The 12880-nt window shown below is 38.6% G+C and overlaps 1 protein-coding gene across 10 annotated transcripts in view; it reads right to left on the reverse strand.

Annotated features, from left to right (window-relative positions):
* PHF20 (PHD finger protein 20) overlaps positions 1–12880 on the reverse strand; it is a 75441-nt gene that overhangs the window by 34188 nt on the left and 28373 nt on the right. For 8 of the 10 annotated variants that reach the window (XM_072878778.1, XM_072878774.1, XM_072878775.1 and 5 more), the window contains one exon: positions 1974–2252. The exons of the other annotated variants lie outside the window; for them this stretch is intronic. In XM_072878778.1, the coding sequence (XP_072734879.1) occupies positions 1974–2252 (279 nt within the window). The remainder of the gene's footprint in view (positions 1–1973; positions 2253–12880) is intronic. 10 annotated transcript variants of the gene reach the window in all.

The following is a 12880-nucleotide window of genomic DNA, read 5'->3' on the forward strand; positions in this document are numbered from 1 at the left end:
AATATATCATGACATTACTTTTCTTCATCAAGAAAAACCTTACTGTAGCTCCACAACAGCAGGCTTTGACAGTGAAGGTGACTTGAAAAATTTAAAGTCCACCTTCCACCTTGATGCACTGTTCAACAGCTGTCAGCACAACCCAGGGGCTATTTGCAGGGATATGCTATGAAGCACATCATCAAAACAATCCAGGTTAAAAGTATCCATCCACAAATGGGGAAGGAAAGGGGTGGGGCTTAAAATAAGCAAATATGGTTACAACTCAACACCATAAAGAATTGCCTGCCAGTGCAGCCAGGATGATGGCATCAAACCAACAGTGTGCACTTGGGGGAAAGGATAAATGAAAGGGTCAAGATCTTGAGTCACTAGTCAGTTCATTCAAGACAATCACAGGAAAACAACTTCTCAAACTGAAATAATTACACAGTTACAAAAAGTAGAACAGGTCTGTTTATGGAAAAGCACGCCATGCAAGAAGCCTATTTTGATCAGTGTGCAGTTACTAGCAGCTATTCTTCATAAAGCGCTCCTCTCAGTTGTGTTTCTCAAGGCCATACTTCATTTTCATTTAAGCTGCATGCAAAGCATAATACACACAAGTTGGCACATCCTAATGCATTGAAAGAAAAATCTTCCTCTACTTAACCAAATCCATTATTTAAAGTTGCAGAAGTACTTGGGGTATAGAAGTTTACATGTAGTAGCAGTATGTTAAGTTACACTTATCTTGTTAGGAACAGGCAGTAGCACCTCAAATGAAAAAGCGTTTGCTGGATACATTAGGAAAAGCAGACTTGAAGCAAAGTAAGGCTAGATATATTCTGCCGTACTGAGCTGTAGCTCAGTGAACAACTTGCAAGACTTTGAAATTCTTAATTAAACAGAATATTAATGAAAGATCAAATGCAAAGACAAAAACCACCACGGAATTCAGCAAAGAGAAAGCTGGATTTTATAAAACAGACTCAATCAGAAGACAAAAGCGATGACAATTTTTATGGACCTGCAGTACAAAGAAGTCAGTCCACAAGAACAAAGTCTGGATAGGTTATCAACAACACTGCAGTCCACAACTAGACCTAGATTGCCACTCTGATGTTACACAAGACACTATGAAGAATGCACTTCAGAGAATGAGACAGTGAAGCAGAAGTTAATGTGATTCTGAACACTGCAAAGCAGCTATAACTTAAGAATTGATTTTTTTCCTAACCATTAAGTTTTTATCCCTTTCCACTACCCATCAGTTGTGTGAGGATCTTTTTCAAGTACAGATGTAGCAATTGCATTTGTTAAATACTAGGACTTTTTTTTCCCCACAGGTCCAGCAATGAGAACTGTAAATACTGCAGAAACTGGTACTGGATTTCTAGCTAAGTATACATTTCATAGTCTTTACTCTTGAAGTCAGACTAAGTAAGAAATAGGAGAGAACTGGAGTTACCCAGACTGTTTCCTTAATACAGAAAAGCACAAAAGTCTTTGAACAATACTATTTAGATGTTTGTCAAGCCATGGGGGGGGGAAAAAAAAACAACACCACCCCACAACAACAACAACAAAAAAAAAAAAAAAAAAACCAAAAACACAAACCACACACATCAGAAATTCAGGGAATTGTAGTTTTGAAAAAAGAACAGAGGTTTAATACTCAAGTGAATTGTTACAAAGGAATAAGAGAAGCTGGGTAGTCAGTTCACTACAGAACATGATCTATATTTCTAGATGAGGGAATTTCTTCAGTTTTATCTTCTCTAAAACATAATGTTTACACATATTATGCTTCTTCTCCACAAAGAAATATGCTAAGATGGAGCCCTAAAGACACTCCTTTGGCCCGAAAGAAAATAGATTTCTGCTCTTTCCTGCTTGCTGCTGTTTAAAAAAAAAAAAAAACAAAAAAGAAAAGAAAAAAAGAAAAAAAAGAAAAAAGTAAAGAAAAAGGAAGAGATCAGCAATATACTTACACAATGAACCAGTTGTGGTCCGTCCTCTTTTTGACCTTTCTTGATTAGCTTTTTCAGAAGCCAAAGAAGCTCTGGTTTGAATATTTCTTTTTACAGGGTTCTGCTGTGATTCTGCAGCCTTCTCCACTCCATGCAAATATTTCATGTGATAATGCAATAACTTGGCTTTGCGGAAGGATTTTGAACAGTCCAAGAACTTGCATCTAAACTTGTGATCTTGATCAACACTTGCAGCTTTTTTTGATGCAAGAAAATCTGCTCTCCTACAAGGTTTTGTTACTGTAAGAACAAAACAGATAAATTCCCCCATGCATTTGCTATTTTTATCAAATGGTTTCCTAAACTTAAAACAACGAAAAAGTTAAGAAATGAGCATGCATTCGAACATATTAGCTATGAAATGCTAAAAATAAAATTTTAATGCTGCATCTGCCTTTAAGATCAATAGCTTTTAAGGGAAAACTCTGCCCTACCGTGCTCTTAAAAATTGGCTGTCACGATGCCAGTGTTTTTATGGATGAGTTGCTGTCAGAAAACAACATTTACTTCCATGAGTTCCTTGCCTGACAGCCAATATCACTGTATATAGTGCTACTATAGATACGAGACTGAATTACATAGAGATTGTGTATTTTAGTCAGAACACTGAAAATTATGTTCTATCATGTACTTATTTAATAGTTTGTAACTGTTCACACCTTTGGTGAAAGCACTTTCCAAGGAAAAGAGTTCTGCTTCTTTGCTTATAACTGTTGTGCTGCCTACTTTCTGGATAACTTGTCCTACCATCGAAGTTTGGTTACTTCCAAGAACAATGGAAGCAGTATGGCAAAACTACATTTTTCAAGTAAAATTTAAATTTATTTCCATTTTCAAGCAGCAATGAAAGAATGAAATTAAGCAAAAGGAAAACTGCTTGCATCTGTTAAAAAAAAAGTCCCCTATGAGCAATAGTTAATTAGTTTCTCAAAAAAAGCAAGGGAAGTCTTCAGACTCAAATGGAAGAACGTTTTAAGGCATTTGTTTCACAGAGCGCTGCTGTGCAACCCAGGGCTATACCTAAACTTGACCTGGTAAATTCTTATTTCTTCCTCCAGCATTTCAGAAACTTTTAATTCATGTTTTTGCTAAGAAATACACAAAAGAAACATTTTGAACTAAGAGTAAATCAGATTACCGTCACCAGTCTCTGTACCCATTACAACAGAAGAGAGGTAGAAATTTGGAAACACACATATATAAAGAATTCAGGCAATTATCCATCACTAATACACACACAGCATCAAAAAAAAATCCCTCACCAGTGAGAAGACAATGGAAAAGAGGTGTCATTTTTACAAAACAGCTGCCAAATATAATTTTTCCATTTGTTTTGCCAGTACTAAAATATTATTTCCATATTTACAAGTATTTTCAAACTTGGAGGATTAACAAAGAAGTGTTTAAAGCTAAGACCCAGACCTAGCAACAGTGACACAAAACTGAAGGTATGCAGAACATGAATGAAAATTAAGACATTATATTAGAAGTAGTTGAAAACAAGGAACACAAAAGGACCCAGAAACATTACAAACAAGAATAAGTGCAGAAAGAGTAAGACTTTCCACAAGTGCACATATGCAGGAACGCATAGAATGGGAGTGTTAAAGGTAGTGTCAACACCATTTTGGTTTAAGAACACACGACAGCTTGTTCAGAAATTTTTAGTATGTAGCAACAAAAATGGTGAGCTGCATACTTATAGGTTATGTCACAGTGAAGAAAAGCATCCTAGATGCTGTATCTGAAGCATACTCAGTTTAAGTACTGTGTTATGACAAAGAAACAAAACCTGAAGTCATTCATAGAGAGAAAAAAAAACAAGTGATGGTACTATGGAGGCTGATGTACAGGGAAGGATTAAGAAATCATAGGCACATCACACTGGTTAAAAGAAAGAATATTCAGTTAATTTTGAGAAGAAAATAGTAAAAATGAAGACATTGTTTTTGGGTGTTTCACAAAGGTAAACGACAAGGAGGAAGAGAAAGACATTTTGGCATAGCCATATTAAGAACATCCTGACAGGGATGCTGCTTCAAGCAATTATGGTAATAAGACTGCAAAGCAGCCAGACAACTGGATCACACTTGCAGAATGACAGAGTTTGCCAATACCAAAATCGAAATATACTGTACACCATCAAAACTTGCATTCATAAAGAATGAAAAATATTTCAGGAACAGTCAGTGAAATGGCCTACAGGTTTAGTGAAAGCAAGTGCAGAAAGGTTCTCTCGACTATAAAGCTAAAAAACCAGCATTCAGGACAATGAAAGAGAACTTGTTTCTATTTAATAACTAACATGAAGATGGGAAAACTTAACGGCAGCAGAAGGGGATAATAGGGTCCAAAGATTTAGCCAAAAAATATTACAAAGATGACAAGGGAAACTGTTATACCATCACACAACTGTCATGATAAGGCCCTGTATCCAAGCTCACAGCACTTCCCCTCCATTTAGATGGAGAAATTCTTGAGAAGATACAGGGAATAGCTTCTAACGGATCAGCTACAAGTTAGAAGAGGAGCACAGGATCATGTTAGACACAGGATCACGTTAGCTGAAGTTTAGAAACAGAGGTAACAGAGACACAGGGGAAGGAAATAAAACAAAAACTTAACTGCACATGCAAAAAGAATCTATTCAGAGTAACAAAAACACACACAATGCCACAGTTTGAAACAAAGTTTAAATTATTAGCATCACTATCGCATTTGGGGGCATTTTCCTTCTTTACAAGTAACACAATAGAACTCCCTGATGCCAGGGCACAGCCAGAAGCTGATGCCCAACTCTGCCACCCAGGAGAGCCTCTGAAGAGCCTGTGCTCCCAGCCAAATGCTCTGAAGCTGACTCATTACACCAACGTCTACAGGGGGGAACTTCCATCCTTACACATATATATACAATTTTTGCTCACAACACATGGTACTAAAACTGGTTTCTATGGAGAGAAAGTTTTGCTCTATTAGCTTCAGATTTTCAGGCACTCGCCTTTTCAGAGGAGCTTGCTGGGTGTTTTCTCTGAGTGCAGAGCAAAGTTAATGATAGACCTGCTATCTGCTATTTCTTCCATGTTTATAACCAAAATTAAAACTCCTCACCTGGCATTCAATTAGCCATTACAATATTAAGCACAGAGACTCAAGGTCAAACAACAGTGTCTCCTTTAACTTTCACTACAGAGAAAAAAACCATACCTTCAGCATTCAAGTCAGCAACCTCTCTCACTTCTCACTGAACCCTTACCCAAGGTTCAAGCTAAGACCACATTTAATAGTAAGTTTACAGTAAAATGTCACCATGTGAAGCTTCTGAGTCCCCCCCACACACACGACCGATTCCTTGTTTGAATTGACTCCTGCTGGGACAGGAATGTTTGGTAGCAGCACAGTATCTTCAATGAAGGTCTGCCACGTGGAGACATCTTCTGCAACACATTGCTAAGCTATCCCAGAAAGCCAACAGTGCACGTAACAGCATTTTCCCCCAAATAAAGCTGGCCTTGCCGCAGTTTCTAGCCCTTAGATCTTCACACACAATTGCCTGTTAAACTGATGAGACTTCTAGTCCCTATTTCCTGGTCTCCACAGAAATATTAAGCAAAGATCAAATTATTCCTTCACCTGCTGTTAAACTAAACATATCAAGTCTAGACATAACTAAACATATCTAAACTAATCATATCAACTAAACATATCAACTAAACATATCTAAACTAAACATATCAAGTCTATCTCTCTAGAACATATGCTTTCTGGTGTTTCCATCTGTATTATTTTCAAGATTATTTTGTTTGTTACCATTACCTTTCTTGAACTGCAGACATAAATTTTACATATCCCAGGGATAACTGCACAGGTGATTCTGGATAGCAATGACAAAACATCATCGCTCACATTTCCATCTATTCACACAAATGGGAAGTTGAGCTGTGGGATCTAATGTTACCAGTTCAGCACAGTCAGTTTCAAAATTCCAAGAACATTTTGGAGCCAGTGCTTGCTTGGGAATACATCTATTCCCATAACAGTCCACATTTTAAATACAGCTTTCTACTCAGCCCAGCTGACACTTTTTATACTGTGCTTTGGATCTCTTCACTCTATTGGGCTAGCTTCCTCATTAAGTTACCTATTTCTTTGGTCTTATTTCTTCTGAAATCTTGTGTTGTTTTTCTTGAGCTCACTAAAAGTGTTCCTCTTCATCATTTTAGCACCCAAACTATGTTTCTTCCTTTATTTTCAAAAACCTCTAGCTTTCAAGATCTCAGTTGTGAAACAAAGAACATCTTGCCTAATTGCTCTTCCCAAACTACTTTAGGTAAGGACAGCATCCAATCATTTCCAGTGTGTCCAAAATCTACTCAACTACCTAAAGTAGATGCATGGTGTAATGAATAGATACAGCATCAATAATCACAGATCCTTACATGTTCACAAAGTTTTGATTTTTGAGCCTGAAACATTACTTGACATGGCAAGAACTACTCAAGACAGTATTTCATTGGATCCTCCACTCACCATTTTCTCCCTGTGCTGGCACTAAATTTGTAACAATAAGAACAGGAAGGTCTATACTGCACAAAAAACTTGTAACTGTGCAGTGCACTACTGTGCAAACCTTGACATACCTTTAGAGGGGGCTAGCAGCTGGGTGGATGAAATGGCTTTACCTGCACTTTGAGGTGTAACTGAACCACTGTGTCCAGATCGTGGTGTCTAGCTGTAAGAAACTTTCTTAAGCGAGCAAGGCAGGATGGACTTCTTTATGTACTATATTGTTAGGCTTAAAATGACAACTTTTACACTACCTTGAAGGAATCAAAGCCTACCTAGGTAAGCTTGCAGGATACACAGCTGCTCTCTCAAACTGGATGCAAACATATTATGCTTCTCCTTAACTGAAACCCAAAGCTAAAAGTGACAAAATTAGAAAAAAAATGTGGTAAGTATAAGGCAAATGGCATCCCTGATGCATGTCTATGCAAATAAAAAATAATCTTAAGAGTTCTTGGAAAATACAACTACAAACACAACAGCAGAACTGTGCAAAGCAAAGGCCGCTCACCTTTAAAGTCAAATCAGTTCATAAGAATAAAGCCACACGAATAGCTGTAGAGTGCTTCTAAGCCTGTTTTCACATATATGAAACAGAGCTTTAAACAGGCTGCAAAAATTTGCCAACAGACAGTCACCCAGTTTTTTGAAAGACAACTCGATTTACCTAAATCCTAATCACCAATTCTGGTCCCTAAACATTAGAGGAACCAAAAACCAGCAGAATAGGATTTTCATCCTCTAGTACATGTAATTAATCAGAATTTTGCTGAAAATTGTAAAAAAGGAACTTAAGTTTTGACAAGCAACGCTATATTGCCCTTTCAGAACACATTACAGACACATACATTTTAAAATATACCAAGCATATAAACATTCCAAATTGTATTTGCTGTTACAAATCTCTGCAACTACTATAAATCTGAATCATCTTCCAACCAGTGACTGGGAAAACACTCTTTAAAAAGAGCTTTTGTCCTTAAAAATTCCTGATATTCAAATGCTATAAAAATAATGTTCTTCCTATACATCATGCAAGTTAAAACCAGTAGTACTACCAGGGTGCATCACTCACCCGTGCCAACACCAACACAACACACTGAATAGAATGAAGGTTATTAATTTTATTATGTTTTGTAGTATTTTCCTACAGGAAGAGAATTCCCATCAAGTGACTAGAATTAAAGCCTATAGACAAATAAAAAAGTTAGTACTGGGTTACAATGTAGAACTGTCATGGTTTAGCCCCAGCCAGCAACTAAGCCCCACCCAGCCACTCACTCACTCCCCGCTGTGGGATGGGGGAGAGAATCAGAAAGGTAAAAGTCAGAAAAGTTGTGGGTTGAGATAAAAGACAGTTTAATAGGGAAAGCAAAACCTGTACACACAAGCAAAGCAAAACAAGGAATTCCTTCACTCCTTCCCGTGGGCAGGCAGGTGTTCAGCCATCTCCAGGAAAGCAGGGCTCCATCACGCATAACAGTGACTTGGGAAGACAAACGCCATCACTCTGAATGTGCCCCCCTTCCTTCCTCTTCCCCCAGCATTACATACTGAGCATGGTGCCATATGGTGTGGAATAGCCCTTTGGCCAGTTGGGGTCAACTGTCCCAGCTGTGTCCCCTCCCACCTTCTTGTGCCCCCCAGCCCACTCACTGGTGGGGTGGGGTGAGGAGCAGAAAAGGCCTTGACTGTGTGTAAGGACTGCTCAGCAGGAACGAAAACAGCCCTGGGTTATCAACAGTTTTCAGCATAAATCCAAAACACAGCCCCATACTAGCTACTGTGGAGAAAATTAACTCTATCCCAGCCAAAACCAGCACATGAACTTATTCTAAGTAAGAGAAGTTATCCCTGACCTTAACTTCCATGCTTTATCTTGTGGGAATCTTGTACAGAAGAAATACCCCTTTTTTCCACCGGCACCACCTACTCTGAGAATATACTTCTCCCCTTTCCAAACCCCCAATCTCTTTAATACACCTGGCAGTCTGAGAACATAACTGCTTGACATAATGTTATTAGTATTTGGAGAGATGTCTATCTGTTCCCTTGATAATTACCCATGAAATCACTTAACTAAGCTTTCAGCCTTCAACACCAGTTATTTTTAGGACAGCATGCTCAGACTCTTACAAGCTCCCCCAAGAGCAGGAAGCCACTGGTGATTTTGAGACATTTTTAGATCCCACACCAAGGGGCCTCTGTCATGCTGCTGTGCACACATGCTACTAGCAGGTGAAAGCCCAAGCCTCACTGTTCCCCCATCAGGCTGCTCATCGGCACTGGAGTGTACAGACACGATCCACGAGCAAGACAGAAGCACATATAGGAAAACGTATATCCACTCTTAACTACAGAAGATTTATCCACGATAGGATCTACGAATTTTAAAACTCTTCTATCAACAAACCATTCATGAATAACATTTTTAAAGTTGGTTAAGTATGGAAACGTAGATTTTTGTACTTGGATTTCAGGTGAGAGTTATTTACTCAAAAAGACCCTGTACAGTTCTTATTCCCCATCCTTAAGAGTTTTCTCCAATAAAAACACCTGCTTGCCACATCTGGATGTCCACCCAGGTGGATGTCTGGCATTTCTAATGTTAAATGAGATTGCTTTAATTAAATGAAACAAAATCCACGCTCAGAAGTGTGGATTTTCAGACACCACCACAGTGCTGAACTTCAGGTCAGAATTCAATGAATGCATATTCCTGAATTAACTGTAATCCTGCTCACTCAAGTACTGACAAAAGTGCCAGTGTCAAGAGTGAACAAGCTATACCAGAGGCATTGGGTAGGCAAGTAAACCAAGTCATGTTCCCCAGCTTTGTGTCTTGTAACCAGTTAAGCAAGCTCAGAGAAGTCCACATCCCGCACATAACATCAGTGTGGCTGAAACCATACACGTAGGTATTGCACATTCAGCTGGAATTCTCCCCAATTTAAGCTCAAAATACAAATGCTCAGCAATATATACATTAGGAAGTGAGAGTGAAGTGGTATTAATGGCAAAAGATACCCAAAGGGATCACAGCTATTTGAACTCCCAATGGTTCGGTTGCACACCAGCATTATACTAGTGTCCTGCTCCATCTACCTGCTACCAAAATTATGCTCCCCAAATGCTGAAAAAGCAGAATTGAGAAATACTATCTTAGAAATTTCAAATGTACAAGTGAATTCCTCTCCCTACTTCCTCCCTTACAAAACACAGCATCCCACCCCAACACTTATTATACAAGTTCAAAGGCATAAAACAAGGCAATTGTAAACTGTATCTAATTTCAAGCAGGATGTAAGTATGCAAGTAGAGGAAAAACATCTGCTGGTATTTTAGTTTAACCTAAATCCTTAAATCTATCAATCATTTCCCTAAAGTTTTTTCATGGAAGGAGAAGAGATTTCCCCATCAGCAACAAATAGACAGAGAAGTAACATTTTTAGACAAAACAGGCTTGGCTGTGTATTTGTTCTTTCATAGTCACTAGAAGTGATTTGTTTGCTGTAATCACTAACACATACTGCTGAGTACATACTAGCTCTCACTACATTATAGCCCTGATTCAAATCCCCAAACTTTTCTTTTTTAAAAGAAAGAAGCCTTCTCTGAAGGTGACCATACATCTACAACACCCCAGTTCACGTACACCAGTAAAAATTTTTAAAACACCTTTGATTTCATAGTTAGTTGAAACTAAGACATTGTGAAACACCCTGAAAAGCTCTCCATCCTAAACAAGTACTTAAGTTAGAAAATAGATGCCCTTGCTGGAGGCATTTTTTAAACTAGTATTTGACCACTAACCCCAAAGCTTTGAGATTATGTGTTACAGTACCAACTAAAATCTCCTTTATTTTTGAGAATATTCCATGACTACTTCTGGATTATTTTACAAAGGCGATGGCAGCAGATGCCTTCTTAATACTGCATTAACTGTTTGGAAGAACATCTGTAACCATTAACACAGTTTTTCCATACTGTTAATACAGTATGTTCTTTCAAAAAGCCAAGATTTACCATTCTCAGACCTTAACAAAGTTGTGGTTTGTCAATCTGTAGTTCAATGAGTACCTCCAAAAGATTATACAAAAGATAAGTGTCATCTTAAAAATGCTACACTTCAAACCGAAAATTAGCAGGAATTTACAAAAGAAAAGGCTAAACGGTTGTCAGCTAAAAAACACACTTTAAGAAATGCAGTAAGTTTGTCATGCAAGATCACTAAAGTTAAAAAGCATTTTATCATATTGTTTTCCTACACAAAGGATGTCTGAAAGGTGACTGTATCCACTGTAGTGGAAAGCTTTGCCATACCTTCTCGTCTATTAAACAGTTTGGCAGAGGCTGAAAAGTGAGTATTTTCAGACATACTAAAAATTCTTTCAGTTTTCAAAACTGCTATGATCTGCTATATCTCTTAGAAGAGCTGTCTCTAAGGTGCAAGTCCTACACACTTCACCTCAGAGCAATTCAGTTCACTGTACCTGTTTGGAGCCATGCCTGTACCTGCACACCTTCTCACATGCCTAAGACTGCAGTCACAACAGCCCCCACACTTTCTGCTTGCCTGAAGCACAAGAATCCAACAGGATCAAGAAGCATCACTGCTTTTTAGCATTGCTTTACACTCCCAGTGACGTGTCTGCAGTCTTTCTGTTAAGAACTCCAGGGACATCTTCCAGAGATCAAATGAAGGGGAAAAAAAATTAATGCTCCTTTGCTGCTACAGCAGACAGCTCCTCCTGCCATCCGCAAAAGCTACTCCAGGGTATTCATCTTAACAAAATTACATTCAAGGATGCCTGTTCAGTTTCAAGGGCACCTTGGAGGAGAGGAACTTCCAATTCCAAAGGAAAGAGCTACAAAGCACAGCACTAGCTGCTAACATTGCTGGCGCTGCAAACTTCTAGTAGACAGGGTACCAGTTTAGCTAACCCGGACGGCAGACTATTACAGAAGTACCTGACAAGCGCTTGTGAGGAGCTTCACCAGTTGTGAGCACATGAACTTCAGGAAACCAGTGATGTTACACTGCAATTACTCAGAGGAAGTATTCAACTTAAACTTTAAAGCGTACATTAAGTTGGTTCCACCTGCTACAAGAAGGGGAGGAATAAATTTGTAGCCACTGGAAGGAGCAACACTTTTTACATCCTTCCTTTGCTTCGGAGATTTGCAGTCAGGCTGTCAATAGCTCTTGTACTCAGAGCTAATACAGAGAGTAACAGCATTTCCTTGGTACTGGAGAGATTAATGTTCTGTTCAGGTACAATAACCAAACAGTGGTTTTGCGTTCACGAGCCAAAACAAGCTACAACCCATCAGTTAAAAAAAAAAGTTAAACTCAAAAGTACTTTACGGACTGAAAAGGACACAGCAGCCTGACTAGCAAAAAGATCTGCAGCCACTCTGTATCTTCTGAACTCACTGCCAGAATGCAGGGAAGGAAAGGCATGGCCCCAACACACATCAACCAAAAAGACTCTTGATATACCATAGTTAGAATACAGGTGGATAGATCATCAGCCTGGTTAGGAAGGACAGCAAGATCAAGAGAGCTCTAATTTTTGAACAGTAAAAGACCATTTACACATCAAACCTGTGCAAAGGAAAAGCGGTAAATTCCTTCCTGCACTGAAGGTGGACATCAGTGGGAAAGGGAGAGGACATTTCACTTGTACAGTTATACAAGAGTGGGTGAAAGAGGACACGTGCAAACAGGAGTGTAGATTTGGAATAAGCAACAAACAGGATGAAAGCTAGCACATACAGATTACTCTAGCAATGCTGAGCAACTGTAAATCCCTCTAAATGCTCTGTTCCACTTAAAACTAAGCTTCTTTGATAGAGCATAAACTAGGGAATTTGTAGGGCAAGTTTCCCCAGTTAGGTGCAGGTCCAAGCATTAAAGTTAGGAGAAATAATCACAGGACAGCACTATGTTTTGGCATAGTCTACTACCTGTATAGGAAATTTTAATTTGAAAAAGCAAGGTAAGTACCCTCCCCAGCTAAGACAAAATAGAATATACACATCATTAAGAGACACTGAAATGTATGAACTATTTCATAAGTTTGCACTAAAACCTCTAAATAGTCTAGGGCTTAAGTATAACAGAAGCCAAAACATAGGGATATAGAAATGCACAATCAGGATTCCCAAACATCAATGCTACCACGTATCTGCAGCACAGAAATGACAAAAGAACCTCATCTTTTAAGATGTTAGTCCAACTTAATCCAGAATTACAAACGTTAAATTATAACCTGAAAACAAGCACTTGTTAATTTCACCAT

This window comes from Ciconia boyciana, chromosome 14 (genome assembly GCF_034638445.1).
Source record: "Ciconia boyciana chromosome 14, ASM3463844v1, whole genome shotgun sequence".
Taxonomy (NCBI): Eukaryota; Metazoa; Chordata; class Aves; order Ciconiiformes; family Ciconiidae; genus Ciconia; species Ciconia boyciana.